This window comes from Gobius niger, assembly GCF_951799975.1.
Source record: "Gobius niger genome assembly, chromosome: 13".
NCBI lineage: Eukaryota > Metazoa > Chordata > Actinopteri > Gobiiformes > Gobiidae > Gobius > Gobius niger.
This window is the reverse complement of record NC_136864.1, coordinates 17,519,636-17,545,334: the sequence shown is the minus strand read 5'-3', so window position 1 is coordinate 17,545,334 and position 25,699 is coordinate 17,519,636. Positions and strand designations below refer to the sequence as shown.

The following is a 25,699-nucleotide window of genomic DNA, read 5'->3' as shown; positions in this document are numbered from 1 at the left end:
TTCTCCTTTCTATTCTGTTTTGAAGTTCCTGTGAATCCAGGTTTTGGTAGTGACGGACACAAAACATATTTCTTTCATTGTTATTTTGTCTTGGTGGCTCCCATACCTTCTGTCAAACGATGATGTTGGGTTTTGGGCAAATTTCCCCAGGTTGGAAATGGGGCCTGACACTGGTATAGGCCACTTTGATTGAGCTTCATCCTTGCCAACGGGCCAGGGCCATTTGCTGTTGGGAGTTGTCAAACATGGCGAGTTTGTCCTGCTCTGGCAAAACAAAATCAAACATAAAATCAAACACCTTAAAATTGAGACCGTTGATGATATCCTTTGTCTTTGCCTACACTATGAAGCTTACGAAAGTGAATCGACTCTACACAGTATTCATATGCACATTAAATCCAAAAAAATACAGAGGGTTAGTCACAACAATTGTCTTTTATCAGTTTTCACGGGGTCAATTTGAAAGTACTTCTCCGGTATCATGCATATCATGACATACACTTTTCTGCATGTCATTTTATGGGGTAGTTGGATGGCTCTGAGTCACTGAATAAACAGTGTGAGAAGGAAGTAAGCTCAGGAATTCTATTGAAGAAAAGTAATATTCAACTAACATCTTGCTTAACATCCCATGATATACATTATTGGGCAATATTACTGTGTCTGTGTTGTTTTAGATTCATTCTAGATTATAGCAAACTGTAGGCTACAATAATTTCACACATTTTGGCATAGGTGAAGAAAAAGTTTTCAAAAAATCCGAAATTGGCTAGATTTGAGTAGGTATTGAGTATTGGGCAGTAATTGGGCAGAGAATACACCATCAAAAAGCACATGAATTTAAAGACAAAAGTTGATTATTAGCTACATTTCTTTCAGTTGACTTTCATATGTCAACATGAAGCAGTCACTTAGCTACAGATTCACAATGGAAGCAGTAATGCTTTAATCAAGTATACGCGCTGTGACTTTAAAACATTGCTGAAGAAGTAAAAAGGTATTGTGTTTTAAACTTACTCCAAGAGTTACTTCAAAAAGTAGCTCGAATAAAGTGGTCTAGGACAAACATTATTATGGGGTGTCCTTACGCATGAACATTGTCTGAATGTGCAAAGTCATGCTGTGTGCGCCTCCGATGAGGCCTGAGGGCTGATGTCTGATCTGATGCAAACTGTGGTCTGTTGCTTTGTTCATCGTCTCGCGAGAACTTGTTGTAATATAAATACCCATCTTCCCTGGACCGTGCGCACTCTGCTCCAGCTGCTCAGGATCTTTGAGGGTCAGTTAAGGTGCGTAATTTGTCGTAAAATGTTTTTTACCACCAACAAAAAGCTAACTTATGTTTTTTGTTTAGTTTATGATTGTAAAGTACTGTTACATTTATTATAGCCAACTTTAAATTGATTTACTTTGGATGATGCTCAACAGGTTGTAATGGAAAAACTGCCACCAGCGCGCTGTTATCGGGATTGTTTTAGGAGCAACGTGTTGCAAATAGCCTAAATCAGTTTTGTAACAGAAGGTTTATGTCGGAGTGTTGAAGATTAAGGGGAATACTGACGTAAGCTGAAAACTTAGGGTTTTAGTAAATCACAAAAGTGCTGTCAGAAGAAGTAGCTTATAACCTCCTAGTCCCTCAGTTGTACTAAATAGAGAAGAGAGTCAGCCACACCCATATTATTTGTGCAGCATGATTTTGAAACCATCATTTAAAGGCTATATTTAATAATGCGTTTTTGTCATTCCTTAATAATTATTTGATTGTCTTGCTCTAGGTCAAATATGTCTGCTGGCAAGGCGCAAATTGGCCAATTGGCACCGGATTTCACAGCCAAAGCACTGATGCCTGACATGGACTTTAAGGACATCAAGCTGTCGGATTACAGAGGTACAACACTATAGCCTATTACTGAGCAGTGTTTGATGCAGCAGTCCATTGTGGGGCGGTTAATTGGCAACATTTTTGCACCACAAAGACAGGGTTTGATCATATTTGGATTCATTAAATGGGATTTTTTTTTTTTTTTTTTTTTTACCAGGAAAATATGTGGTGTTCTTCTTCTATCCACTGGATTTCACATTTGTGTGTCCAACTGAGATAATCGCCTTTAGTGATGCTGCAGATGACTTTAGGAAGATTGACTGTGAGGTCATCGCTGCCTCCACAGACTCGCACTTCTCACACTTTGCGTGGTAATTCTCAAAACAAATAATTGCTCAGTCTGTCATGAATGTTATTATGTCTGACACAGCAGATGTTGGTTTCTTTTGTTTGTGTATTTACAGGTGCAACACACCACGGAAGAAGGGTGGCCTGGGTGCAATGAAGATCCCCCTTGTTTCTGACACGCGGCGCACGATTTCCACAGATTACGGTGTCCTGAAGGAAGACGAGGGCATTGCCTACAGGTGTAGTTCTATACGTCTGCTCTTTCTACATGTTGCAGTAATATTTATCTGTGCATTGGGGAGGTAAAATGCTCTGCACATTTGTATTAAGTCACCTGTATCTTTTCAGAGGACTTTTTATTATTGACTCCAACGGCATCTTAAGGCAGATCACCATCAATGACATCCCAGTGGGTCGCTCTGTTGATGAAACCCTGCGCTTGGTTCAAGCATTTCAGTTCACGGACAAGCATGGAGAAGGTACAAATAGCCCAACAAGCCTCTGAGTTGTTGCAATGCAAGAAATACATGTCAAATAATTACAGTATAAACCAAATATTCTTACATTTTCCACCCAGTATTCTCCTTTGAGATCAGTTAAATGATATTGGCACATTTTTGCTGTTTTGTCTTCTGGGCCAGAACTCATTCCCAGCTTATCTTTTCAGTCTGCCCCGCCGGCTGGAAACCAGGAAGTGACACCATCAAACCTGACGTCCAAAAAAGTAAAGACTTCTTCTCTAAGCAGTAATAAGGTCAAGGCCAAGATCTGCTGCCTACTGTAGCCTTTACAAACACAACTATGTCAGTCCCTGGAGTGCCTAGACTATTTTGTGGCGTGAATACATTTTGTCTGTTTGTAGGGAGTCTTGTGAACCACTATTTGATGTACGAGTGTGTTTTGTGTCATTCTTTCCTGCTACGGTGCCATTAAAACAAAATAATGTATTTTTGTTTAGTTTTTTCTGCGTAACACTTTGAAATGAATAAAAAAATGGAAAATGTTTATAGTATGCTTTGCAGGTTGTTTTTATGGTCTATTATAAAATATGATAATAATCATGATGATAATAATAAGAATGATAATAATAATAGTAAATAGATAGAAAAAAAACGAAAGATAAATCCATGAATTATTATTGTTTTTTTCCTCAAATCACTTAGCGCCGTAGGTACATTTTTGAACTTGAACGCAGCATTCAAAGGCGGGAATTTTATTGAATTTACAAAACCCGCTGAATAAAAAAATAAAAAAATTTAGTTGTTGTGCTCAGCGAGGGAAGTGCTTGTAACTTGTTTTATCTTGATTTAGGGATATTTCATAAAGCTTATATAGATAGGATCGCTAATGCCAAACGAAACTAGTCGCAATCAGTGTAAAACATTAACAGCTTTGACAAGTTTGACAAGATACAACATGTCTGCTAGCAAGATATGCATCAAGAAAAGCAAGGAGGAAACAGCAGAGGCAAGTGAACCCTTTAAATAAGTAAATTGTTTTGTGTAAATCGTGTAGTTTTAAATCGTGTGTAAGAAATACTTATGTCGCGATTAGCACTTGTTGCTGGTAACGTTTGAGCTGCTCGCGCCATCTTGTGGGCTTTAGACGGTACCACTGGAAGACAGAAAGCGAGTAAAATGTATAATAAATGTTTTTGTTTGTTTGTTTCTTTCACAGTGGACGGGCCTGTTTCAGGGCGACATGAAGACCGAACAGGCGTCGCTTGTGTTTGTGAAAAGGATGATGGCTGTGGCTGTGTCCTCCATCACTTACCTCCGGGGCATTTTCCCAGAGGAGGCCTACAGGTCCAGATACTTGGAAGGTGAACTTACAATAGAGTTCGAGAAATTCCACAGTTACCATGGAGATACGCCATCTTTGCAGCTGTTAGCATACATTTCTATTGACTAGCATTAGCTAAAAACAGTATAAAAAGTAGGGCTGAGACAAAATATCGGATCGGATTTGGATCGCAAATACTTTGTACCAAGTATCGATACTTTTTCAAGTGTCATAATACTTTTTCAAGTATTGCAATACTTTCAATACTTGTGTTTGGAGTTTGTTTTATCCTGCACTCCTTTGTTTTGAAGTAACAGCTCTTGGTGTTACGTTTTAGGTTAATGCACTTTTCGATCTTAACACTTCAAAAACTGTCAAATGGCATTGGGTTTATAAACTTCGGACACATGACTGTTTTCTTTTTACAAATTTTAAGGTAAACATATTACAATTCATAATTACATATTGTATCTCAATATGTATCGGATCGGCGCCTGAGTATCGTGATGCGTATCGGATCGTGACAAAAGTGAATCGTCCCAGCCCGAGTAAAAAGTGTAGAAAATAGCCGTGGAACAACACACTGTGGTGTCCAAGTGTTTTAATGTGAACAATTACTCCAGTATTTTAATTTTTAAAATCTCTATTATTTTACAATTGCTTCTAATCCCATAATGCTTAGCGATATGACGTCACATTCCCGAACTCTATACAATAAATGTGAGATAACACTGAGACAATAGGGATTTGGGGAATACTACACTACAAATGTATTGGTTCAGATATATTTTAGTTTACTAAAAAAATAAAAAATAAATAAAAGAGAGTTGCTTTTGTTTCTTTGCATATCAACAGATTTGTGCATTAAAGTTTTGCGTGAAGATTGCAGCACGCCTGGAGCAAACAAAGTTGTGAAATGGTAATATATTCATTTTGTTATTGTTTGTTTTGTAGTTAATAAACCAAAACAATTAGTTGCTCATCATAATCTTATTACAGGATGATGGGCTGCTTTGATGCTTTGGAAAAACAATATGTAAGCACAATATTGTTGATGCATCTAAAGTGTCATTAGAAACTTAAGTTAACCAGATTTCTCTTGTTGTCAGCTCCAGATTGTTTTTATTGGGGTAAGTAGAAAAGTGTTTCATACTGTACAACATTGCATAACAATTTTATGCTTATTCAGGTCTACACCAACCCCGGTAACCCCAATGTAAGTGCTTCTTTGTTTAAAAATGTCACTGTAATAGAACACATGTGATTTCATAAACTGTTTTTATTCATCATTCCTAGTGCATTATTGAGTCCTACCAGTTCAAATTCAAATACACAGAGAAGGGCCCGGAGATTAACATCCTCAGGTTTGGCATTTACGTTCTTATGAATAAACCATAACGACAAGTAGAGATTATATTTATATACTATGTGAGAAAGTGTATCTTATTTTACAGGAACGATGCCGTGCAGATGCAGGTGACACTGGAGGACACCAAGAGAGCCTCTGTGCTGCTGATTCGCAAACTTTTTTTATTAATGCAGAATTTAGGCTCCCTTCCCAGCAGCGTCTACCTTACCATGAAGCTTTACTACTTTGACGACAGTAAGAGGCCCGTTATCAATGATGCTGCAGTTGACAAATGGCAGAAAGACTGTACAATGTTTACTTCTCTTTGCAGTGACCCCTGAGGACTATGAACCACCTGGCTTTAAAGAGGGAGAGTGTGACAGTTTGTGGTTTCAAGGAACTGCTGTTCACTTTAAGGTCGGTGAGGGTTTAAGTAGCGACTTAATACAAAATATATATCATTCATTTTCATCTACCACTATTCCCCCATCTCTTCTACTCTTTGTTTCCGCTTTTTCCCTCTATGTTCTGGTTTATCTACACCATACTTGGACAACAATTCTGGGTACTCTTGAAGGTTGGCGATGTGCAGACACCTTTCCACACTTTGAGGGTGCGTGTGTCGGCGGAACAAGGTCGACTGGCCAAGCTCCAAGAAGGAAACTACCTGAAGGAAACCAAACTTGAGGCTGAGAAAAATGTCAAAGGGGTAAGTCCACAAATATTTTCTAATGTTCCGTCATGAGATATTTGTTCATATAATTATTTACTATATGAATTAACAGGATGGTCAAAATAAAGACTACGACGACGAGGATGTCCCTTCAGAAGATGGTATGAAAAAAATACTACTATACACTTTTTTTTTTTCAAAGTCCCAGCTTCTTTACATTCCTTGTTTCTTGAAAACAGAGTCTGCACAGTTCAAGAAGCCCACGCGCCCTCTGGCAAAGGTAAAACCAAAGAAACTTCACAGTTAATTCCTTATGTAACACACACTTTTTTCAGAGGGGGGCTGCTGCCAATACACAGAAAAGGAAAAGACGAAAGAATCATCTGAAATTGTAGAAAAGGAGTGATTGTCTGCTTTGCTATACTGCTTTGTATGAAAATAGTTTCTCAGTTGTCTATATTTTTTAAGTGTCTTGAATTTTCTTGTGACATGTTCTAAGTTGTAAACATAAATTCAAGAATGTTAATATTTGCATGAGACAAATTATATGCAATAATATTTATAGGCCACTATATTTATTTTGAATAAAGTATTTTTTCCCCTCAAGTACGGTATAAACATTTGCCTACCTAGTGATAATTAACAACATGATTTATATTTTGGCAACTGGAGGAGGATCATTCGATATTATCAACTGGAAATACTCGGGCTACATTGGCTGTGAGGCAACGTGTGATTTCTTCAAGTATATTCATATATTCACAGACCTGAAATATCTTGTTGGCTTTGGCCAGTTGCACATAAGGATTTTTAGAAAAGGCTGTCCACATCTCCCATTTCAACAAACACAGTCTTTAACTGCGAGTAGTACTCTACTGTCACTTGTCCATTCTCTCGCCCTATACCTGTAGAGTAAGAAAAATACAGCTTCACATTTCTTATGGGGGTTTTAGATGTAAAGTCAAATATTGGGAAGATCTACAATAATTTGTACCTGACATTTTGAAACCCCCAAAAGGCACCTCCACAGGTGTGATGTTGTAGTTGTTGATGAAACAGGAACCAGCCTTGAGATGTTCAACTACCCGATGAGCTCTTCTCACATCACTATGACACACGATCAGGGGTGACATTAGCTAACATGTATTTTCCATTGTATATTATTCTTCTAAACTAAGCAGTAATTTCTTTTCATTAAGACTTGCCTGGTAAAAACCCCAGCAGCCAGACCTAAAGTGGTGTCATTTGCTCTGTGCAGCACCTCTTCTTCCGTTTCAAAAGACAACACAGACATGACGGGACCAAAGATTTCCTCCTTTACACAAGTCATTTCATCTGTGCAGCTTCCTTAAAAGATAAAACAAAATACATGTTATTGTATGCTCTTATTACTGAGTCAATATGTTTGAAACCTACCAAGTACACATGGGCTCATATAGTATCCATCCTTAAGTTTGGGATCTGATGGGAGGAAAACCTCGCCTCCACACAAAACATTAGCTCCCTTCAAAATTAAATATGATCAGTGTTTAACAGTTGGATATCGAACTAAACCATGGTATAATTCAGCATAAAATACCTCTTTCTTTGCCTGATCGACATAGGATAAAACGTTTTCCAGGTGTGGCCGGCTGACCAGCGCTCCCATTCGAGTCGTCTCCAACAGTGGATCTCCTATTTCTATTAATTTAGTCCTCTCCACTACTTCCTTCACAAACTCGGGTAGAATATCTTTCTGGACAAAAACTCTTGTTCCGTTGCTACACACCTGTTGCATAAATCAACTACTTTGAATCAACTAGTCTGCGCTAAAAATACTTAAAGACAAACAAGGCAAGAATAGATCAGTACCTGGCCCTGAGACAGAAAATTGGCCATAAGTGCTCCTCTCACTGCATTCTCAAGATCACAGTCACTGAAAATAAGCACAGGTGACTTCCCTCCAAGTTCAAGGGTCACTGGTTTGATCCCCTGTGATGCCATTTCCATTATCTGTGAAGGTAACAAGACAAAGCATTATTAGATTCAAAAGCTTTACTCTTCTAAAATGGACATCAGGTGTCATCAGTTTGCACCATTTGTATTTGGACAAGTGTTTGAAGTGATATGTTTGAGCTTTTAAGATAAGACAGAACTCGATTTATTTTTGGCTACACTTCTTACCTCTGTCAAAACATAAACATAAAGGCTAACCTTTTTGCCTGTGGGCACACTTCCAGTGAAAGACACCTTAGCAATGTCAGGGTGTTGGCACAGTATTCTTCCCGTCTCCTGACCGCCCTGGACGACATTGAAAAGCCCCTGTGGCGTTCCGGCTTGAGCATATATTTCTGCTAATAGCACTGCTGTCACTGGGGTTACTGGTGATGGCTTGAAGATCATTGCATTTCCTGTAGGGAGTAGTATTTAAAATATACCTCATAAAATGTCTATATTCTACATTGAAATACAATTTTACACATAGTTGTATACCACATGCCAGAGCAGGAGCAGATTTCCAAGCGGCGATTTGAAAAGGATAGTTCCATGCTCCTATGCCAGCACACACTCCTAAAGGCTCTCTGCGGGTATAGGCAAAGGACCCGCCAGGCAACTGGACATGCTGACCTAAAACATACAAGTGAATGAAGTTACTCACTAACACCTAGTCATAATGACTGTATCATTATGTTTTGTTTTCACCAGTCCAATATGGTTGACTGCTGTTTCCTTTATGGAGCTCTTAGTATTGATACTGTGGATTAAAGGCTGACTCAGTGTCACTAGATCTACAGTGTTGGAGATGACAGCTATGCAGACAGTTGTGGCGTCGCCTAACAGGAGTCTGGTCTCCGTCTGACCACAGAATGATGTGCCTGAGTGTATGTTCAAATGAATTTAGTTTAAATCTAGACCTGACAGGGTGCTGGCCAGTCCTGCATAGTATTCTATGCAAAGTCTGGCAGAGTCCACATCCAAACGGGCCTCTGTGATGGATTTTCCATTATTGACGACTTCCATCTGCGCAATCTCCTCTCTCCTGCTCTGCACAACGAGTACAAACAATAAACAAATACATATGTGCTGGAACTTAGGTCGATTTTTAAGTAATCAGACCATGCGTACCTCAATAATGTGGGCAGCTTCTATCATGGTTCTTGCCCTCTCCATCCCGGACATTTTTTTCCAGGTGTTGAAAGCCGACTTGGCATGTTTCACAGCTTCATTGATGTCCTCAGCACCACACTCATCTAGATGACACAAAACACGTCCTGCAAAACAATACAATTTTGTTGTATTCAGACTTTGTGTCCTGGAGGCCGAGTAGGGAATCGCGAGTTTGTTTTATTTTGTCATGTTCAAAGTTCAGAATGAGGTCATAAAGTCAGTGCGCACAAGCCTTTTGCTAAAATATTGCCTTGCCTGTTGCTGGTTCGTATACGTTTCCTCCATTGCTTTTTCGGTTGCTCCATCTTCTCTCTCCAGCCCAGAAGTTCAGCGGCTCAGCGATGTTTACAGAACCCGAAGAGACCCATCTAACCAGCCGCACCGAAGTAGCGGGACGGGGGCTCATAGTTAAGAACAGCCTCGGGAGCATGACGAACGCGTTGACAGCACTCAACAATTAAACTTTACACTGTTCGAAACGTACAAGTGGGTTAAATACTTTCCTTTGCGACCATGTGTACAAGTTTTCCAGCTTTTCTCGCACTTAATGTTGTTATCGCTTTTTTCCTGTGTGTGTGGGCGGGCCATCGGAGCTAGAGCGGTTGTGACGTCAGTTTACGTCAAAGGAGCGTTCAGCATTATTGGTTAGCTGCTCCGTCAATAAAAATAACATACCATTTATTAACACATTTTAATATAATATAAGATTTATTGATAGTTAATAGTTAATTATATGCAATTGTAACTAATTATTTGCTAAATCAATGACTCTTAATAAAAAAGTTGACCGTTATAAAAAAGAGCCTGTATGTGGGCGGGGCTTATGCTGTATAATCTTCGCTGGCCTAGTTTCCACCGGCACATTGCAAGTATGGCCGGGGACAGTGAAACACATCTAAGGGACCGAGCCGAAAATGCCGAGATTATTCGACAGCCTTTTTTAATCGGCGTGTCGGGCGGCACCGCCAGCGGCAAGGTTAGACATATAACCTTTATTTATGACGTTTAACTCAATTGACATCCTTTATTTAAACCAGATTACAGCAAAGTACCAGTCAGCAGCCGACCGGGAGTGGACCGCGTGGCCTTTGTGGCGTCGCGGTGTGGGTTGACGATTGACCAGTGACTGATTAATTTACCATTTTTACACCAATAAGTAAATGTCGCCACATTTTCCCATCTGTCTCATTGTGGTATGATATTTCTTGATATCACTGCAAAATTCCTTCAGATGTTAGCCGCCAGACAATGGTTGACACAGCTAAAGCTAACCAGCGCCATCCTGCACGTCTATTTATAAACCAGGGGGAAGCACGCCCCAGGAAATAATTGTGTTTGTAAACAAACGCATGGGCTCCCTTTTGACCCACTACCTTATATTTATTATTACAATTTATTGACCCCAATTTTGCACACGCTGATGGATAACTTATTAATGGTATGACACTCGCCGGTGGGAAGTTGACAGCATCCGATATTTTAGACGTCCACGTGTCACATCATGGTTAGCTATTCAAAGGAAGCGATAACAAAACACTTTTATACCAATGAGGAATCATGTATTATAAATGTAGACATAAATATTTGCCCAGCCTTTTGAATAGGTGAACATTTCCCTTTAATGTGTTGGACTCCATGCCCCACCGCATCTTCGTTTTGCAGTGTTTATTTTGTACTTCTTTGGCTACACAGTAGTCAACTGAGTTGAAGTGTGAAAAGTTGCTTGGTTTTGGATTACTGAAGGATTCAGGTTTCCTTTTTTTACGACTACAGCGGCTGTAGGCTTAATTCTTATTTTCTTTGCCTCAGTCGGCCTCCCCTAACTATGTCAGAGATTAGTGCACTGGCACATACCCGGTGTTTTGCTTCCTGCTCACTGCATGAACGGGAACGGGTGTGTGTATTGTCATGCGCCTCATCACTGCTGTGGGTTTCGGTTATAATGGCGGGAATGCTTCACATGTTTCCATTGTTTAAATAACAAAACTTTGTCGAATTGTTGTAAAAAATTGGCAAGTATTTTGTGCGTATTACATAGCTCAAGTAATATCAAAGCTTTACTAATAGGCTTTGAATAAGCTCTTCAAAAATGATAACAGTATTCTATGCTGAAAAGGTTTTTTGTTTCCCCCTACACTTCTATTGGCCACAGGAGCAGCGCTTTAATGCACTGCACTGTAGAATGCCTGTCCAGTGTTGATGGCGGGAGCCAAAGAGGACATGCTTGTATCTTAACATTTTACCACTTTTTTTTTCTTTAGTCATCCGTGTGTGAGAAGATCATGGAGATGCTGGGACAGAACAAGATTGACCATCACCAGAGACAGGTGGCTATACTAAGCCAGGACAGCTTCTACAAGGTGTTGACCCCTGACCAAAAGGCAAAGGCACAAAAGGGCCAGTACAACTTTGATCATCCAGGTACTCTTTAGTTTGTGTCTGCGATGTCAGTAGCATGCATTGCTTGCATATTGGACAGCCACAGTCAGATGTTTAATATGGCATCTGACCAAAATGTGGACTTGCATGACAGCTCATAGTTTCATAGTTTAGAATTCATAGTCGTGGAAGAGCAGCCCCTTTTTTGGACCCAGACATTGACATTGAAGTCCTTACATGAGACGCTCTCATGTAAGGACTTCCTTTCGTGGCTGATTTAAATATACATGGTCAGCAGGCCTTTTCTAGAGGCAGCTGCTTTTAGTGTGTGACTGAAGCAAGCACCTGTTATGTGTAGGAGATTCTGCAATCACCAAACGTGCAGGAAAGGAGACCCACGTGTAAAGTCCAGACTCGGGTCGTGTGAAGTGTGTGTGATCTAATTTACAATTTGACCTCATTCTTCTTTTTAGATGCCTTTGACAGTGAACTGATAATGCAAACACTAAAGCTAATCCTGCAAGGGAAGACCGTTCAGATCCCAGTCTATGACTTCGTGACTCATTCCAGGTAAGAAACTTGGTGAAACCTTTTTATTCATTTCTGTTGTAGCCGTGATCTTTACTTGGAGCATTTGTTCACTGATGTTATTTGTTACAGGAAAGATGAGTTTGTGACTGTGTACCCCGCCGATGTGGTCTTGTTTGAGGGGATCCTGATGTTTTATTCTCAGGAGATCAGAGAGCTGTTCCAGATGAAGCTGTTTGTCGACACAGATCCAGATACACGCCTCTCACGCAGAGGTTTGTGCCAAACACTTTTGCACACACAAGTTCTCTGTTGTCCAAATCACTCACCGTTCTGCTTTTTAACTTTTGTTTTTGCCCCATCAGTTCTCAGAGATATTAGCCAGCGGGGCCGAGAATTGGAGCAAGTGTTGGCACAGTACATCACTTTTGTAAAGCCCGCCTTTGAAGAATTCTGCTTACCTGTAAGTTTTGTCTGTGAAGTGCTTTAAATTATTTACAGTAACTGGAGTAAAGTTTTATTGTGCATTCCAGACAAAAAAATATGCAGATGTTATCATTCCACGGGGCGCAGACAACCTTGGTAAGGGCAAGTACAACATGTGAGAATAAACATTTTCAGTTTTGTCTCAACATTTCCTTTATTTGCAGTGGCAATCAACTTGATAGTACAGCACATTCAGGACATTCTGAATGGTGGCCCAAACAAGCGACACAATGGGTGCATGAATGGCCACAGTACCCCGCGACAAAGAAGAACGTCGGAGTCAAGTAGCCGTCCCCATTGACCCTGTTACACCTCTCTTCAGTGCGGAGAGGGGTGTGGAGAGTGTAAATAATGCCAATGTGGAGTCTCAATATTTAAGAATCAAAGAATTGCAAGGCCTTTTATTACTACATTCGATATTGGTTTAAATCATTGTAAATGTTGGATTTTGGGTTTAGTATTTGTTAATGCGGAGATAGAGGGCAAGACTTTATGTCTTTGTGGGAGGTCCATCAAACTTGTTTTATCGTTCCAGGTTGTATTATTATACCCTCTGCTGCTTCATGGAAATCCATGCCAATGATGAATAAAAGAGGGAAACCTTTTCTACTTTATTTTATGGAGAAAGAAAAAAAACTTGAATCCCGCTGACTTGGGGAGTTGAAAGTATCTTTAGAAGTGCATCAAAAAAGGTTTGCTTTTGAAAGGTGATCTTTGTTACAATCTCTTTAAATTTTTAATATTTAAGTTTCATGATTGGTTTTTGATGTCCAGTGTTAAGCGGATCTATGATGTGTATATTACATGTTGTATGTAAAGTGTGGGCTCATTACATGTGATCACATGCAAGATAATCTAAAACCAAGCAATTTTAAGCTAAAGGCTGACTATATATGTGGCTGGTTATTAAACATGTTACATGGCAAATGGAACTGTAATGAACTGTAATACATAATGTTAGACAATTGCTTGAAGGATGAAGTCTTGAAAGGATATGTGTACACTCAGGTTGGCAACACCATAATAAAACTTGAAAATATGAGTGCCACAATTTATAATAAAAATCCCAGGTGTGTGGCTTTCCATAAAATCCCGCGTGGCACCTCTGCAAAGTTGCCTCAGGTTAACATGAACCTTGAGAAATATCTCATCCCCTTATATGGTTACTATTGTACCGTTGGGGTTTATTTTGTATTTCCAGTCCTGTGCTCTGTAAGAAGTGTGTTTGAATGATTTGTACCAGCAATTTGTACTGTATGACTGATTCACAGGCTTGAACTTGTTGATTTCTACTTGAATGAAACCAATTACTGGTCAATAAAGAATATGAACCAGGTAAATCGTCCCAAAGTTTATCTTTGTGTCTTAATGCAACATTCTTTGAACCTGTCCTGTAGTATGTAAGATTTGCATGGTACATTGCTGTCCTGTTTACGTAGTAACAAAACCTATCTTTGTCCCCTAGAGGGCGCGTGCTGGTTATTTCCAATTCCCATCATGCTGCCGATATAATGCCATAAATTAAAGGTTTTTTCGACATAAAACGCTTTACGATCCATTTGACTGTTTTCACGCCTTTGTGCGCAGATTATCAGAAGTGCTTGAATTTAAAAACTTGCAATTGCTCTCAATACTATAATTGTGTACAACTTCAGCTTGTACCTGAAGGCAGCAGAGGAAGTAGTCAGTGAAGGCGTCAAAATGGTGGTATGTGGCATGTTCTACTGTAAACAGTGGGTTTTTACTTTGTTATTTCCCTCTCAAATTCAAGCGGAGTGGGTTTGTTACTATTGCAGAAATACGGGCTGCAGTTCAAAGCTACGCTGGAAAATGTCACCAAAGTGAGGCCACTGGGCGAAGACTTTCGGTGGTTTCTGAAGGTAAGTTGATCTCAAAGCTCAGGCTATTCATTTATTTATCACTGTTTGTGTTATACGGATGCAATTGACATGAGGTTGTAGTCAGAGCTATAGATCCAGATTTAAAATGTCCGTAGAATTTAAAATTTACTTTGGGCGCATTTCCATTTTTTCCCATTAACTGAGTGTAATGTTAAAATAAATCCATAAGTATTTTACAAAGACAACTGAATCATTCTCTGTGGTCCTGTGATCTTCTATTAAAAGCTCAAGTGTGGTAACTGTGGAGAGGTCTCAGACAAATGGCAATATATCACTCTAATGGTAAGTTCTTGAACAGTAAAACAAAACAGAAATGTTTTTCTCTGAAATAAACTACATATTTCAAATGTATTTTTCTGCAGGAGAGCACCCCACTAAAAGGTGGACGAGGAAGTGCTAGCATGGTGCAGAAATGCAAACTATGCTCCAGGGAAAATTCTATTGGTATTTTACTTTTCTTCAATATTTCTATGTTGGTGTCTCTAAATAACTACAGATATATTTTACAGATATCCTTGGGGACACAATTACACCTTATAACGTAAGCACGGACTTCTTAAATAGAAAGCATGCATGTTGTGAACTGTGTATTATTCAACCTGTCATATTATACTGTTCAACTTGCTTTTCTAATCTTTTAACTGTCAAAAAGCAAACTAAACTCGCCAAGGTAGCAAACAATGCAGCAAAAATCATTGGACGCCTTGCACTCTCCATAGAGCAGGACTCACACGCCTCACCCAGGCCTCTGCCCTCAGGACGGAGGTACAGGGTGCTTAAATACGGGAGGGCTCTTTTTTTTAAAGAAGCCTGATCCCTCAGCCATCACATTTCTTAACAGCAGGCCTCACTGAGTGTACTCCCGTGTATTGGGGGTTCATTGTTGTTTTGTCTGTCCTATCGTCAAACATGCACTGAGTACATGAAAAGGATTTCCCCCTCAGGGACAATAAAATCGAGAGTTATTTTTCTGTTTTAGGCTGAGGATAATGAACGTTTCAAGACAATGGTGCAGTTTGAGTGTCGGGGCTTGGAGCCTGTTGACTTTCAGCCACAAGTGAGAACATGACACACAATTTTCCCAAATGTAGGTATTGATATTTTTACCTTACATGGCAGGTATTTCTTGTTTTTAATGTTGCAGGCTGGTTTCGCTGCAGAGGGAGAAGAGTCTGGCACCCCCTTTCCTGAAATTACACTATTAGAGAAAGTAAGTCTGCTGTGTCAGTGTCAGGATTATTACATGTCTGTCCATGCGGTGTAACCACATCACAAAACACTTTTTCAGGACTGGACTGACTATGACGAGAAGGTCAGCGAATCAGTGGGAATATACGAAGTGACCCACAAGTTCATAAAGTGTTGAAACAAATTCAGGAGACCATGCTAAGGTGCTGTCAGAAGGATCCCAGGATTTGACAAGGAACGCAACAAATTAGGTTTTGCTGAATATGAGGGGAAAAAAATCATATTTCTAAAACGATACAATTAATTTTGTTAAAGATGCAACCAATTAACTTGCATAAACTTTACCACAACTTAAAAAAGGCCTCATCAGGACCAAAACATCACTTTTGACACAAATTAATAAGAAAACTTGTACAAAACTATGTGAGGAAACAAGTATAAGTCTTTCAGATGAAGGACCTCAGTGTTATTGCAGTATTTAGGTTCTGAATACTGATATTGTAATAACAATAATTTTATAATATATTGTACTGCGGCACAAACAAATAAAAATAATGCTTTCTTCATTGTTCATGATTTGGACTTGGAAGGTGCACTAAGGGTACGTTTTCAAAGGTCAGTCTGGCCCTTTATTTCTTATGATGGGATAATGGACTTTTACTGATTAACTTTGTAAACTTGTAATGAGAGCACGAGGAGAAAATATATTCTCTAGTCCTTGGTCAGGCAAGTTTGTGTTTTGACCGGCCCATTTTTGTCTTGGTCAAATGATTTTGTGTGAGCTAGTGCTTACAGTGATCCACACTCAAAGCTATTGTTGTACTAACATCATATGGACATATTTTTGGGGGTCTGGTGGTCCTCCCTTTGGAAAGTATTTCACAATATTTAATACTATAACACTGTCCTTCATGTGCATTCATTGAGGGGTTGCGGATTTGGCTCCCGGGCATTACGTTGCCTACCCCTGCTCTTGCCACTTGTGCAAAATGTTACAAAGCCAGAATAAAGGAAAAGATACATACTTGTGATACATACTTTGTTGCTCACATTCACACAAAATCAGTAGAACCCACAAACTAAAAACATAAAAGTAGCAATAAATAGCACAGAGAACACGGTAGTTCATCAATGTAGTTTAAAGACAATGATGATGGTGTTTAAAGGTGCATTATGCAACTTTCAAACAGAAAAAGTTGATATTAGTAGGCTATGTAATTATCCTTTCAGTGACATCGCGCCTTTACTTTTCATCCTGGTGGCCTCGAAGATGCTCCAGGATAAATTGTTTTCTGGGGTTTCTGGTAGGTTTTCTCTGGAACTGTCTCTATGGTTACATTTACGTTCCATCAAGAGACCAGAACCCTAAAATACCTGAAATAAAATTGATTCAGGCCCTTGAGGGCACTGACCGGAATGGAGATAGCGCTTTTTCTACATAAAAAAAGTTGGATAATCCACCTTTAAATAAGAAAAATCGATTGTAATAAGAAAAATACATAGGTGTGTGGTTGGGTAGATATGAATATGTATGGGCAAAGATGAGAAAGATTAGAGCTCGCTGACCAAAGGTTAGAAGACAAAGATTGTTTTGAGTGAAGATGACCAACAATGAAGGTCACATATTTGTGTCATCATTTTGGGTATACCGGTTTATACTTACTTTGTATGGAATAACATTTGACCGTTAATAACCATTACTTTGGACATAAAGCGAATACTTGCCCCTCCTTCACATTGACAGAGTGATACATCTCACTCCGTAAACGATCTTTGTGAGTGTCGCGTTGTTCTGGGGCTGACACTCACAAGTCTCCCACAGTGTCAGCCAGGACCGGACCGTCTCGTCTTTGGACCATCCTCTGCCACCAACAAGACATCATGGCGCCCGCAAACACAAACAAAGTGTATGTAATCGGTGTCGGAATGACAAAGGTACTTTCATTTTTGTGTTACAACCTCATTTCACAGATTTAAGTTAGCATAACTGGCTAACGCAGATGCTGTCAACTACTTTACTACATCATACACTCAGTACTTCTGCTCTACTATATCAGTTTTAGTTTAGATTCTGCATAGATCATATAATACAATTTCAGAACCATACATGCCCTGGTTTAATGCATATTCTGACGATAATGATATTTATTACGATAAAGGACTGACTGCCCCTTTCGATTTGCTAACAAGTTTGATTCCGTTTTTTGTGTTCTTGTGTGTTGTTTGCTATTGGAAAGGAAGTTGTCTTTATCTGTCCTTGCTGTCCCGGTTCTTGTCAGTCCATAGTTCATGTTGAGTGTGCTAAGGGTCAGTGTTAAGCAACCACGCACCTCCCAACCTGTTACTGCATGTGAACTGTGTCTATCTGGATAAAAGTTAACCAAAGCTACTACTAACCACTTGGCATGCTCTTTATCTCTATTCTAATACATTGATTTAGCTATAATTTATTTTCTTGCAGTTTGACAAGCCTGGAGCTAGAGATGACTTCGACTATCCAGACATGGCCAAAGAAGCAGGTAAAAGTAAAATGCAGATAAAACAGATGTGGGATTATGTTAATTGATTTTCTTTATTTTTTTTACCAGGTCAAAAGGCACTTGCTGACGCCAAGGTCCCGTATTCTGCCATTGAGCAAGCATGTGTTGGATATGTTTATGGTAAAGTCCTGCACTTTCACATAATTGTTTTATGACTTGCTCCCCGCAATATGACAGTGACCGAGTTTTACTTCTGCTATTTGTGTGAGACATGATCTGTCCAAACTGTTTTGACTCCAACGACATAAGGACATGTCAGTCTGTAAACAAAAACTAGATTTATCAGAAAGATAGTAGCTCTGACTCTCTTCCAGAGTACAACAGAGTTATGCAGCCTAAATCTTCTCCCCCTCCTCCTGTCATCATAGTTATTTTTTCTAAAGACATTCCCTGTTGCTCCTTTGGAAGACACTGTGCAGCTTGAACATTTGAGTCAGTGAGTGAGTGAGTGAAAGTAATCCTCCAGGATCCATACACTGTCAAGTCATCTTCATTTCAGTCTTCGTATTATTTTGTCTATTTTGCAGGTGACTCCACGTGTGGACAGAGAGCACTTTACCACAGCCTGGGTTTAACTGGAATCCCCATCATCAATGTGAACAACAACTGCTCCACAGGCTCCACTGCTCTGTTCATGGCACGGCAACTCATTCAGGGAGGTTAGTGGGATTTTGACATTTGTGTTTGGTGTAGAAATTGTTTTCATGACTATCACTGATGTCACTGTGCAGCGCTTGCTGACTGTGTCCTTGCACTCGGATTTGAAAAAATGGAGAGGGGTTCTCTTTCCGCAAAGGTATTCATTCAACCATAAATAAATATTACAATTAGCAGATTTTATTTGCATCCTATGTCGTTATTCTGTCATAATCTCTTGCATAAACATGTGAGTAGACATAAAGAAGGAGGGCAAAGTTAACAGGGGAGTAAACACACCATGCTGATCTCTTCTAGTTTATGGACAGAACCAATCCAATGGACAAACACATGGAAGTAATGATCAATCGCTATGGCATGGCAGCAGCCCCTGCAGCTCCTCAGATGTTTGGCAATGCTGGCAGAGAACACATGGAGAAATATGGTAAAAGCCGTCTGTTAAACCGGTGTTTCCCCTCTAGTAGTAGTTCAATGATATTTATATACAAATTTTATATTTTTCCAGGAACTAAACCTGAGCACTTTGCCAAAATAGCCTGGAAGAATCACAAGCATTCTACAAACAACCCGTAAGAAACAAAGCACAACAATTCATGCAATCAATCAATCAATCTATCAATCAATCAAACTTTATTTATAAAGCGCTTTTCATACAGAGTTTCACAAAGTGCTTCGCAGATTACAACATTGAAAACATCACGCCAGGCACACCGTCCCATCACCTCGAATCTATACCGATATATCAATCACACTTGCACACCACCACCCGCCCCACTCGCCGGACAGCACCCGCACAGCCACCGCTCCCGAGGCAGAGGGCTCCTACAGAGGAAACACTGGGACATCCTAAAAATATAAGAAACCAACTAAAAACATTCCTAAAAGTATTGATAAGTGCTGGTGTTTAGGCTCTCATTTGTCAGGAATGATCCATTGTCGACTGGGCTAGATTGAGTCTTCAAAAGCTTCCCTTGCTCTTGTAAAACTAGTTAAGAACATTCGCAAAGGGTCTTTTCTAAACTGTGGCTGTCTTGTATTGAGTAGCCAGAGCCTCTAATCTAGCTTGTGTGTTTAACCACGTTACCAAGCAACTAAACTTAACTGCATTTAAGATGATTAATTCGTTTATGGTTGCAGTTACTCCCAGTTCCAGACGGAGTACAGTTTGGATCAAGTCAAAGGCTCCAGAAAGGTCTTTGAATATCTCACGCTGCTGCAGTGTTGGTAAGGCACCTGACTGCAAACATTTAGAAAGTGGAGATGTCCTTTAAACAACCTGTGCCGTTTTCTTCCAGTCCCACGTCAGATGGTGCGGCTGCTGCTGTTTTGGCAAGTGAGGCTTTTGTCAGAAAACACCATCTGGAGAAGCAGGCCGTCGAGATCCTGGCCCAGGAGATGGTGACGGATCTGTCCTCAACATTTGACGAAAACAGCTGCATCAAAATGGTAAGTAAGCCTGTACAACTTGCGGTGCTTCTTCCCTCTGCTAATTTGCCTTTTTGCCTATTGACAGGTTGGCTATGACATGTCACATACAGCGGCCAAAAAGTGTTATGATTCTGCTGGGCTCAATCCCAATGATGTGGATGTGGTTGAATTACACGACTGCTTCTCAGCCAATGAACTCATTACTTATGAAGCGTTGGGCCTGTGTCCAGTGGGTGAGCAGTGACTAAGTGTATAATCCATATGAACTAATATGACTCTTACTACTGCTGCAAATGATTATTCATTATTTATTTGTAGGCAAAGCAGGAGAGTTTATTGACAGGGGTGACAATACGTACGGCGGCAAGTTTGTGGTCAATCCAAGTGGCGGCCTCATCTCAAAAGGGCATCCTTTAGGCGCCACAGGTACGTGGGGATTCATTCCACTACTAGTGCTTTAATAGTCCAGTATTATCTATTAGTTTTGACATTGATGTATGACTTAAAACCTTCTCTGCTATGGCTCCTTTCAGTGAAGCGTAACCTCTTCAAGTGACCACTAGATGGCGTTACTCTCATATTATTAGCATTGGTTATGGAATTTATCTCAATACACACACATTTTTCAGCCTTTTTTCTTTCCTCACCTGCTTATGGAGCGCTTTATATGACAAACATGTTTTTTTCCCTCCATGCTCCATTATGAAGGCCCTTGACCTTCTTTGGGACGTTCTCTCATGGCAACACAGACATCCTACCCTCTCTCTGTTTCCTAATATCCCTGAGGAGCTCCAGCTGCCCGCTCGAGCGCAGTTTGAGAAGCTTGTTCGTATTGTTTGTATTGTGGTGTATACGGTAATCGAATGACCCTGACAACCATCCTATAGAAACCAGTGGCCTTTGAGAGATTGAGTGATTTGGCAACATAAATATAGCGACCTTGAGTGCATCGTTTTAGGTTTGAATGTAAATCCAGGCGCATTGAGTTGCTTTGTGTATAAAATGCACGAATAAGGTTACCATTATCTAACTAGTAGTGGTTGTATATTCTTCTCTTTGTAATTGATCATTGATATTTTACAAGATTGACACAGATGTATGAAGGTTCTTGTATTTTTTCTCCTAAGACCTCCTCCTTGTGGGATAATGGCAAAATGCAAAAGCTCATTAAGTAGATGGGATGTGATGTGTGTGTGTCACCAGTAGCTTGTCCTGTGATTAGGATGAGACTTGTCAGATTAGGCATCACTCCTCGCCCTGTTGTGGAGACATACAGAATGTGATTAAAATTGGTGTATTGAATTCTCTAACCTCAGGGCTCGGGCTTAAAGACATCAATATAAAGCACACATCAGTGAACTTTACCCTACCTGGTGTCAGTGGAGAGAGTGATGTGTATGAGAGGAGGTGATGGAGAGCTCCATGCTGTGAAGTTTCTTTGATCGACTGTTTTTCTCCCCTCTTGTCAGGGCTGGCCCAGTGTGCTGAGCTGTGCTGGCAGCTCCGAGGGGAGGCAGGCAAGCGGCAGGTCAAAGGAGCAAGAGTGGGCTTACAGCACAACATTGGTTTAGGAGGAGCAGTAGTGGTCACGCTCTACAGGCGGGGATTTCCAGATGAAGCCAGGTATTAATGTTTTCTTCTACAACATAACTTCATCACTCTGCTTTGCTCTCGAAAGTAATTGGACTAGAAAATCTGTAGGAAATGTGTCTGACATGGGTTAGCGTGCGAGAAGGTCCCGGGTTCGTTTCCCACCTGGACGAGATCTTACTGTGTGGAGTTTGCATGTTCTCCCCGTGTTTTCAAGTTTCCTCCGGGTTTCCCCTACCACTAAAAGATAAGATAAGATAATCCTTTATTGATCTCACAACGGAGAAATTCACTTGTTACAAAAACATGGTACAATACAAAACATGGTACAATAGAAATAAAAATGTACAATAGGTAAATCCTCCAGCCAGGTGATGCTGACCTGATGGTCCTGATGCCTGGCTCCACATCTGGTGCTGCTCTGTGGTCACCCACGGCTCCTTACAGGGAAGGATGGGTCAAATGCAGAGGACAAATTTGGTAGACCGATGAAAGTGATCAATCTGCTCCTTCGGCTTCACTACATCCATACAGGCGGTACACACAACAAAAATCTGCCCCTGCGGTTGTTGGACAACCCGCGCTACCGTCTGAGCCACTGTCACTCACCGTTACCTATGGTGACGCAGACTCTTTAGAAAGGCTAAGAACCTTTCCTCCTTAATAACCTTACTCATCCAGACTCTCCGCTACATCACTTATGAGCCTCTGTACTAAAAAATACAGAGGGTTTTCATTCTGGACTTGTATAAAGCAGACTGGTATAGTGCAACAGGTAAAAGAAAGATTTAAATAAATAAATACATGAATTGATTAACAATAATATAACTCACGTACAAATGATAACATGGTATTGTACTTCTGTTCTGTCATATGTTGTTTGACATGTGCGGCTTGTTTACACAGTCGATTCTTTGGCAGATTGCAGGTTTCAGCTGTTCCCACAAGTGCAGGCAGCAATCTGGAAAAGTTTAAATCATTCCTTGTCTTCAAAGAGATTGAAAAACATCTTAAAGAGGTAATGACTGTTAATACAATAATTAAAGAACATGATGAAATGAAAATGTAATTCAGGGACAGTGTTTGTCAAAACAATCAGAACTGTCAGGTCTTCAGGGTTTTGTTCATGATCAGTTCTACTTTCTGATAAAGAATAAAGTTATAGTTGGTCTTTGGTTTCTCAATAAGTTTCCACACTACTCTGGTTATTCACTCTAGCCTGTTGTTGTTTTGATCGTGGCGTAGAATGCCCAACAGCCTCCATTAAACCAATTTGAAAATGCTTTTCCAGGACGGAGCACAGCTTGTGAAAAAGGTTGGAGGAGTATTTGCCTTTAAAGTAAAGGATGGACCCGAGGGCAAAGAGGCTACGTGGATTGTGGACGTGAAGAATGGCAATGGCTCTGTGAGCAATGATCCAGGTAGGAATATGATATGTGTATAATATTGTCTATTATAGACAGAAGAATAGGGAGCTGTACTCAGTTTCACAGTGCCCTAGTTACTGTGAGGATGCCCAATAGATTCAAGATAGAGAAAACCTTCATCTTCATCAATATATTTATGTAGCTGCAGAATACTTGGGTGTGAATGCTAAATTGAGTATTTTACATTTTGTTTAACCTTCAGTATTCTATGTGGATTAGCTGTTGCACGACAACACAATTCTGATCTCCGTGGAAAATTGTTATTGCAATAAACATATCACAATGAAGCCAATGTTGGCTGTATATGTACAACAACAATGACAGTATTTCACACCATCTGTCATTTTCTAATCGGGGCTAAAAGAAAACATTTGGACGTATTTTTCTGTTTAGTAATTAATTAAACCATATTTTCAGCTGGGCCTTTCTGTGTGGAGGATGCATTCTCTCTGTGTATTCCTTTGGGCACTTCCTCTAAAAACATGCACATTGGGCTAACTGGCCACCAGTTTAGGTAATCTTGACCAAGATCCTGACTCCAGCATTAGAAAAGCACCGAAAATGCCAGAGGTACATTATAAAGATTTTCAAACTCTCTGGTTCTTGTCGCTGTGCTGCTTTTGGGAACCTTTCCACATCCAGCCCAATTGGAGAGTGCACCGTAGTATTCACAGCAGCACAAAGGGACTACTGCGGATACAGTGAGCATCCAGTAGAGAAGACCCTCTGTCCACTTCCTTAAGATGTGCACGGGCGGCACGGTAGCGCAGCGGTTAGCACCTCCGCTTCACAGCTAGAAGGTCCTGGGTGCGATTCCCACCTGGACGGGGCCTTTCTGTGTAGAGTTTGCATGTTCTCCCCGTGTCTGCGTAGGTTTCCTCCAGGTACTCCGGTTTCCCCTACCACTAAAAACATGTACAATAGGCCAGGATGAATGATGTGTGTGTGTGAGTGAATGTATGGTGGTGGTCAGAGGGACTTGTGCAGTAGCTTCTTCTTCTTCCTCTTCCTCTTCCTCTTCCTCTTCTACTTCCTCTTCTTCTTCCTCTTCTTCCTTTTCTTCCTCTTCTTCCTCCTCTTCTTCTTCCTCTTCTTCTTCCTCTTCTTCCTCTTCTTCCTCTTCTTCCTCTTCTTCTTCCTCTTCCTTTTCCTCTTCTTCCTCTTCTTCTTCCTCTTCCTTTTCCTCTTCTTCTTCCTCTTCTTCTTCCTCTTCCCTTGATTTGTCACACAGAAAACACTTTCTCCTTTTTCTGATTTCAATGTACAGGAGCAATCCTTTGATTGCTGCTTCGGTCTCTCGACTGCACACAGATAACTCTTGAAAAATGCATTTTCTTCTTCTAATCAGCGTTTCTTGGTTTACCTTCAGCAGGTGATTTTGTGTTATAAACAAAGCATTGATTGTCACAGTTTGTGCCAATTTTGCTAACAAATAAAACGGTGTGCAGCAACACGAATATATTACCCCTCCATTATAATCCAGTTTGTAATCTGTCGCAAGAAGCATTCACAAATCTCTCACCATGTCACTGAAAGTGGGATGCCGCACAAGCTCATTCATGCTAAAGTTTCATTCTGACAGGAAATCTTTGGCAAAGGTTCAAAGTTGATTTTGAGGGGAGTAGTTGTTAACCATGGATCTTTTTTTTTCTCCCTTAAGCCACAAAAGCGGACTGTACTTTAGCTGCGAGCGATGAAGATCTTTTGGAGTTGATGACTGGAAAGTTGAACGCGCAGACGGTAGGCTATACAACTGTCGCCTATAGGTGTTATTAAAAGATGTGAACTTTCATATCGACCCATCTGTTGCTTTAGCCCTTTATAACCTATTTCTTTTTCTGACAGGCGTTTTTCAAAGGGAAACTGAAGATCACCGGGAACATGGGCATGGCCATGAAGCTGCAAAACCTCCAGATCGCTCCAGGAAAAGCAAAGCTGTGATGACCCGGGCACATTCAGCTGTTATTGGATTCAACATGAAATTCACTACCTAATTTCCATAGATTTTCACTAATCAACTAATTTCATGTTACACAATACATTTGGCTAAATCAAAGCTGTTTTTGCATTTACAAAAACCTCTGCCAATTTACTGTCAAAGCTAGTTTATTTTATATGGCTTCAAAAAAGTGGTCATCTGGAACGGATTGTTGACTTTGCTACATTGGTGCGGACTTGGGTTCCCCAGTCTCGCTGCTCTCAATGGACGGAAGAACGGCGAGTTTTTTGGGGAACAGCGATCCTTCCAGACTCGTATTAGCGCTGTTTTTCCACACTGCATACTCACATGACTTGAACCCAGTCGCTGTTCCCTGCATCCTCCTCCACTGACAGCTCCGACCCCAATTCTAACCTAAGACTGTGGAGAAAACTACAATGGGACCCTGAGTGACTCCTTTGAAAACCTCTGGACGAGAGCTTATACAGATCCCTTTTCTATCTGATTAGCACTTGC

At 40.3% G+C, this 25,699-nt stretch overlaps 6 protein-coding genes across 6 annotated transcripts; 5 read left to right on the top strand and 1 right to left on the bottom strand.

Moving 5' to 3' along the window:
- Window positions 1-1,754: 1,754 nt before the first annotated feature.
- On the top strand, window positions 1,755-3,157 carry prdx1 (peroxiredoxin 1). The gene is made up of 5 exons (XM_079570066.1): window positions 1,755-1,888; window positions 2,040-2,193; window positions 2,287-2,409; window positions 2,519-2,649; window positions 2,838-3,157. The coding sequence occupies exons 1-5, from the start codon at window positions 1,783-1,785 to the stop codon at window positions 2,918-2,920; spliced, it is 597 nt and encodes a 198-aa protein (XP_079426192.1). The 5' UTR covers window positions 1,755-1,782; the 3' UTR covers window positions 2,921-3,157.
- A 429-nt stretch (window positions 3,158-3,586) lies between these two features.
- On the top strand, window positions 3,587-6,452 carry zte38 (zebrafish testis-expressed 38; the record flags this gene model as incomplete). The annotated part of the gene is made up of 12 exons (XM_079569625.1): window positions 3,587-3,637; window positions 3,848-3,992; window positions 4,808-4,871; window positions 4,952-4,988; window positions 5,062-5,082; window positions 5,142-5,168; window positions 5,249-5,316; window positions 5,407-5,555; window positions 5,632-5,717; window positions 5,878-6,009; window positions 6,086-6,134; window positions 6,213-6,452. The coding sequence occupies 12 exons, from the start codon at window positions 3,587-3,589 to the stop codon at window positions 6,278-6,280; spliced, it is 897 nt and encodes a 298-aa protein (XP_079425751.1). The 3' UTR covers window positions 6,281-6,452.
- Window positions 6,453-6,564: 112 nt separating this feature from the next.
- On the bottom strand, window positions 6,565-9,705 carry aldh9a1b (aldehyde dehydrogenase 9 family, member A1b). Its single transcript, XM_079569429.1, has 11 exons — window positions 9,376-9,705; window positions 9,079-9,224; window positions 8,868-8,997; window positions 8,446-8,580; window positions 8,167-8,363; window positions 7,825-7,965; window positions 7,553-7,741; window positions 7,390-7,477; window positions 7,179-7,320; window positions 6,968-7,080; window positions 6,565-6,878 (listed from the first exon to the last, which is right to left on the bottom strand). The coding sequence occupies exons 1-11, from the start codon at window positions 9,548-9,550 to the stop codon at window positions 6,784-6,786; spliced, it is 1,551 nt and encodes a 516-aa protein (XP_079425555.1). The 5' UTR covers window positions 9,551-9,705; the 3' UTR covers window positions 6,565-6,783.
- Window positions 9,706-9,971: 266 nt separating this feature from the next.
- uck2b (uridine-cytidine kinase 2b) lies at window positions 9,972-13,805 on the top strand. The gene is made up of 7 exons (XM_079569287.1): window positions 9,972-10,096; window positions 11,382-11,541; window positions 11,973-12,069; window positions 12,160-12,302; window positions 12,393-12,490; window positions 12,561-12,609; window positions 12,678-13,805. The coding sequence occupies exons 1-7, from the start codon at window positions 9,992-9,994 to the stop codon at window positions 12,812-12,814; spliced, it is 789 nt and encodes a 262-aa protein (XP_079425413.1). The 5' UTR covers window positions 9,972-9,991; the 3' UTR covers window positions 12,815-13,805.
- Window positions 13,806-14,110: 305 nt separating this feature from the next.
- czib (CXXC motif containing zinc binding protein) lies at window positions 14,111-15,798 on the top strand. Its single transcript, XM_079569261.1, has 8 exons — window positions 14,111-14,220; window positions 14,310-14,393; window positions 14,640-14,696; window positions 14,777-14,858; window positions 14,924-14,955; window positions 15,394-15,471; window positions 15,559-15,624; window positions 15,703-15,798. Exons 1-8 carry the CDS (start codon window positions 14,215-14,217, stop codon window positions 15,778-15,780), a joined length of 483 nt encoding a protein of 160 aa, XP_079425387.1. The 5' UTR covers window positions 14,111-14,214; the 3' UTR covers window positions 15,781-15,798.
- A 1,591-nt stretch (window positions 15,799-17,389) lies between these two features.
- On the top strand, window positions 17,390-25,332 carry scp2a (sterol carrier protein 2a). Its single transcript, XM_079569960.1, has 16 exons — window positions 17,390-17,537; window positions 18,064-18,121; window positions 18,191-18,262; window positions 18,670-18,801; window positions 18,874-18,938; window positions 19,097-19,223; window positions 19,305-19,368; window positions 19,937-20,023; window positions 20,095-20,245; window positions 20,313-20,460; window positions 20,546-20,653; window positions 21,697-21,850; window positions 22,739-22,835; window positions 23,109-23,238; window positions 24,905-24,984; window positions 25,090-25,332. The coding sequence occupies exons 1-16, from the start codon at window positions 17,484-17,486 to the stop codon at window positions 25,183-25,185; spliced, it is 1,623 nt and encodes a 540-aa protein (XP_079426086.1). The 5' UTR covers window positions 17,390-17,483; the 3' UTR covers window positions 25,186-25,332.
- Window positions 25,333-25,699: the final 367 nt, after the last annotated feature.

What these genes read in the sequence shown, in the direction of transcription:
- prdx1 (XM_079570066.1), top strand. Translation starts at nt 1,783, where the DNA reads ATGTCTGCTGGCAAGGCGCAAATTGGCCAATTGGCACCGGATTTCACA. An exon ending in CAAGCTGTCGGATTACAGAG is followed by an intron (nt 1,889 to 2,039) that starts GTACAACACTAT and finishes TTTTTTTACCAG; the next exon opens with GAAAATATGTGGTGTTCTTC. An exon ending in CACGGACAAGCATGGAGAAG is followed by an intron (nt 2,650 to 2,837) that starts GTACAAATAGCC and finishes TTATCTTTTCAG; the next exon opens with TCTGCCCCGCCGGCTGGAAA.
- aldh9a1b (XM_079569429.1), bottom strand. Translation starts at nt 9,550, where the DNA reads ATGCTCCCGAGGCTGTTCTTAACTATGAGCCCCCGTCCCGCTACTTCG. An exon ending in ATTTTCTGTCTCAGGGCCAG is followed by an intron (nt 7,742 to 7,824) that starts GTACTGATCTAT and finishes TTTATGCAACAG; the next exon opens with GTGTGTAGCAACGGAACAAG. An exon ending in TATGAGCCCATGTGTACTTG is followed by an intron (nt 7,321 to 7,389) that starts GTAGGTTTCAAA and finishes TTATCTTTTAAG; the next exon opens with GAAGCTGCACAGATGAAATG.
- uck2b (XM_079569287.1), top strand. Translation starts at nt 9,992, where the DNA reads ATGGCCGGGGACAGTGAAACACATCTAAGGGACCGAGCCGAAAATGCC. An exon ending in GTACAACTTTGATCATCCAG is followed by an intron (nt 11,542 to 11,972) that starts GTACTCTTTAGT and finishes TCTTCTTTTTAG; the next exon opens with ATGCCTTTGACAGTGAACTG. An exon ending in ACGGGGCGCAGACAACCTTG is followed by an intron (nt 12,610 to 12,677) that starts GTAAGGGCAAGT and finishes CTTTATTTGCAG; the next exon opens with TGGCAATCAACTTGATAGTA.
- czib (XM_079569261.1), top strand. An exon ending in ACTTTCGGTGGTTTCTGAAG is followed by an intron (nt 14,394 to 14,639) that starts GTAAGTTGATCT and finishes TTCTATTAAAAG; the next exon opens with CTCAAGTGTGGTAACTGTGG. An exon ending in CTGTTGACTTTCAGCCACAA is followed by an intron (nt 15,472 to 15,558) that starts GTGAGAACATGA and finishes TTAATGTTGCAG; the next exon opens with GCTGGTTTCGCTGCAGAGGG.
- scp2a (XM_079569960.1), top strand. Translation starts at nt 17,484, where the DNA reads ATGGCGCCCGCAAACACAAACAAAGTGTATGTAATCGGTGTCGGAATG. An exon ending in ACGGCAACTCATTCAGGGAG is followed by an intron (nt 18,802 to 18,873) that starts GTTAGTGGGATT and finishes GTCACTGTGCAG; the next exon opens with CGCTTGCTGACTGTGTCCTT. An exon ending in GTTGGGCCTGTGTCCAGTGG is followed by an intron (nt 20,461 to 20,545) that starts GTGAGCAGTGAC and finishes ATTTATTTGTAG; the next exon opens with GCAAAGCAGGAGAGTTTATT.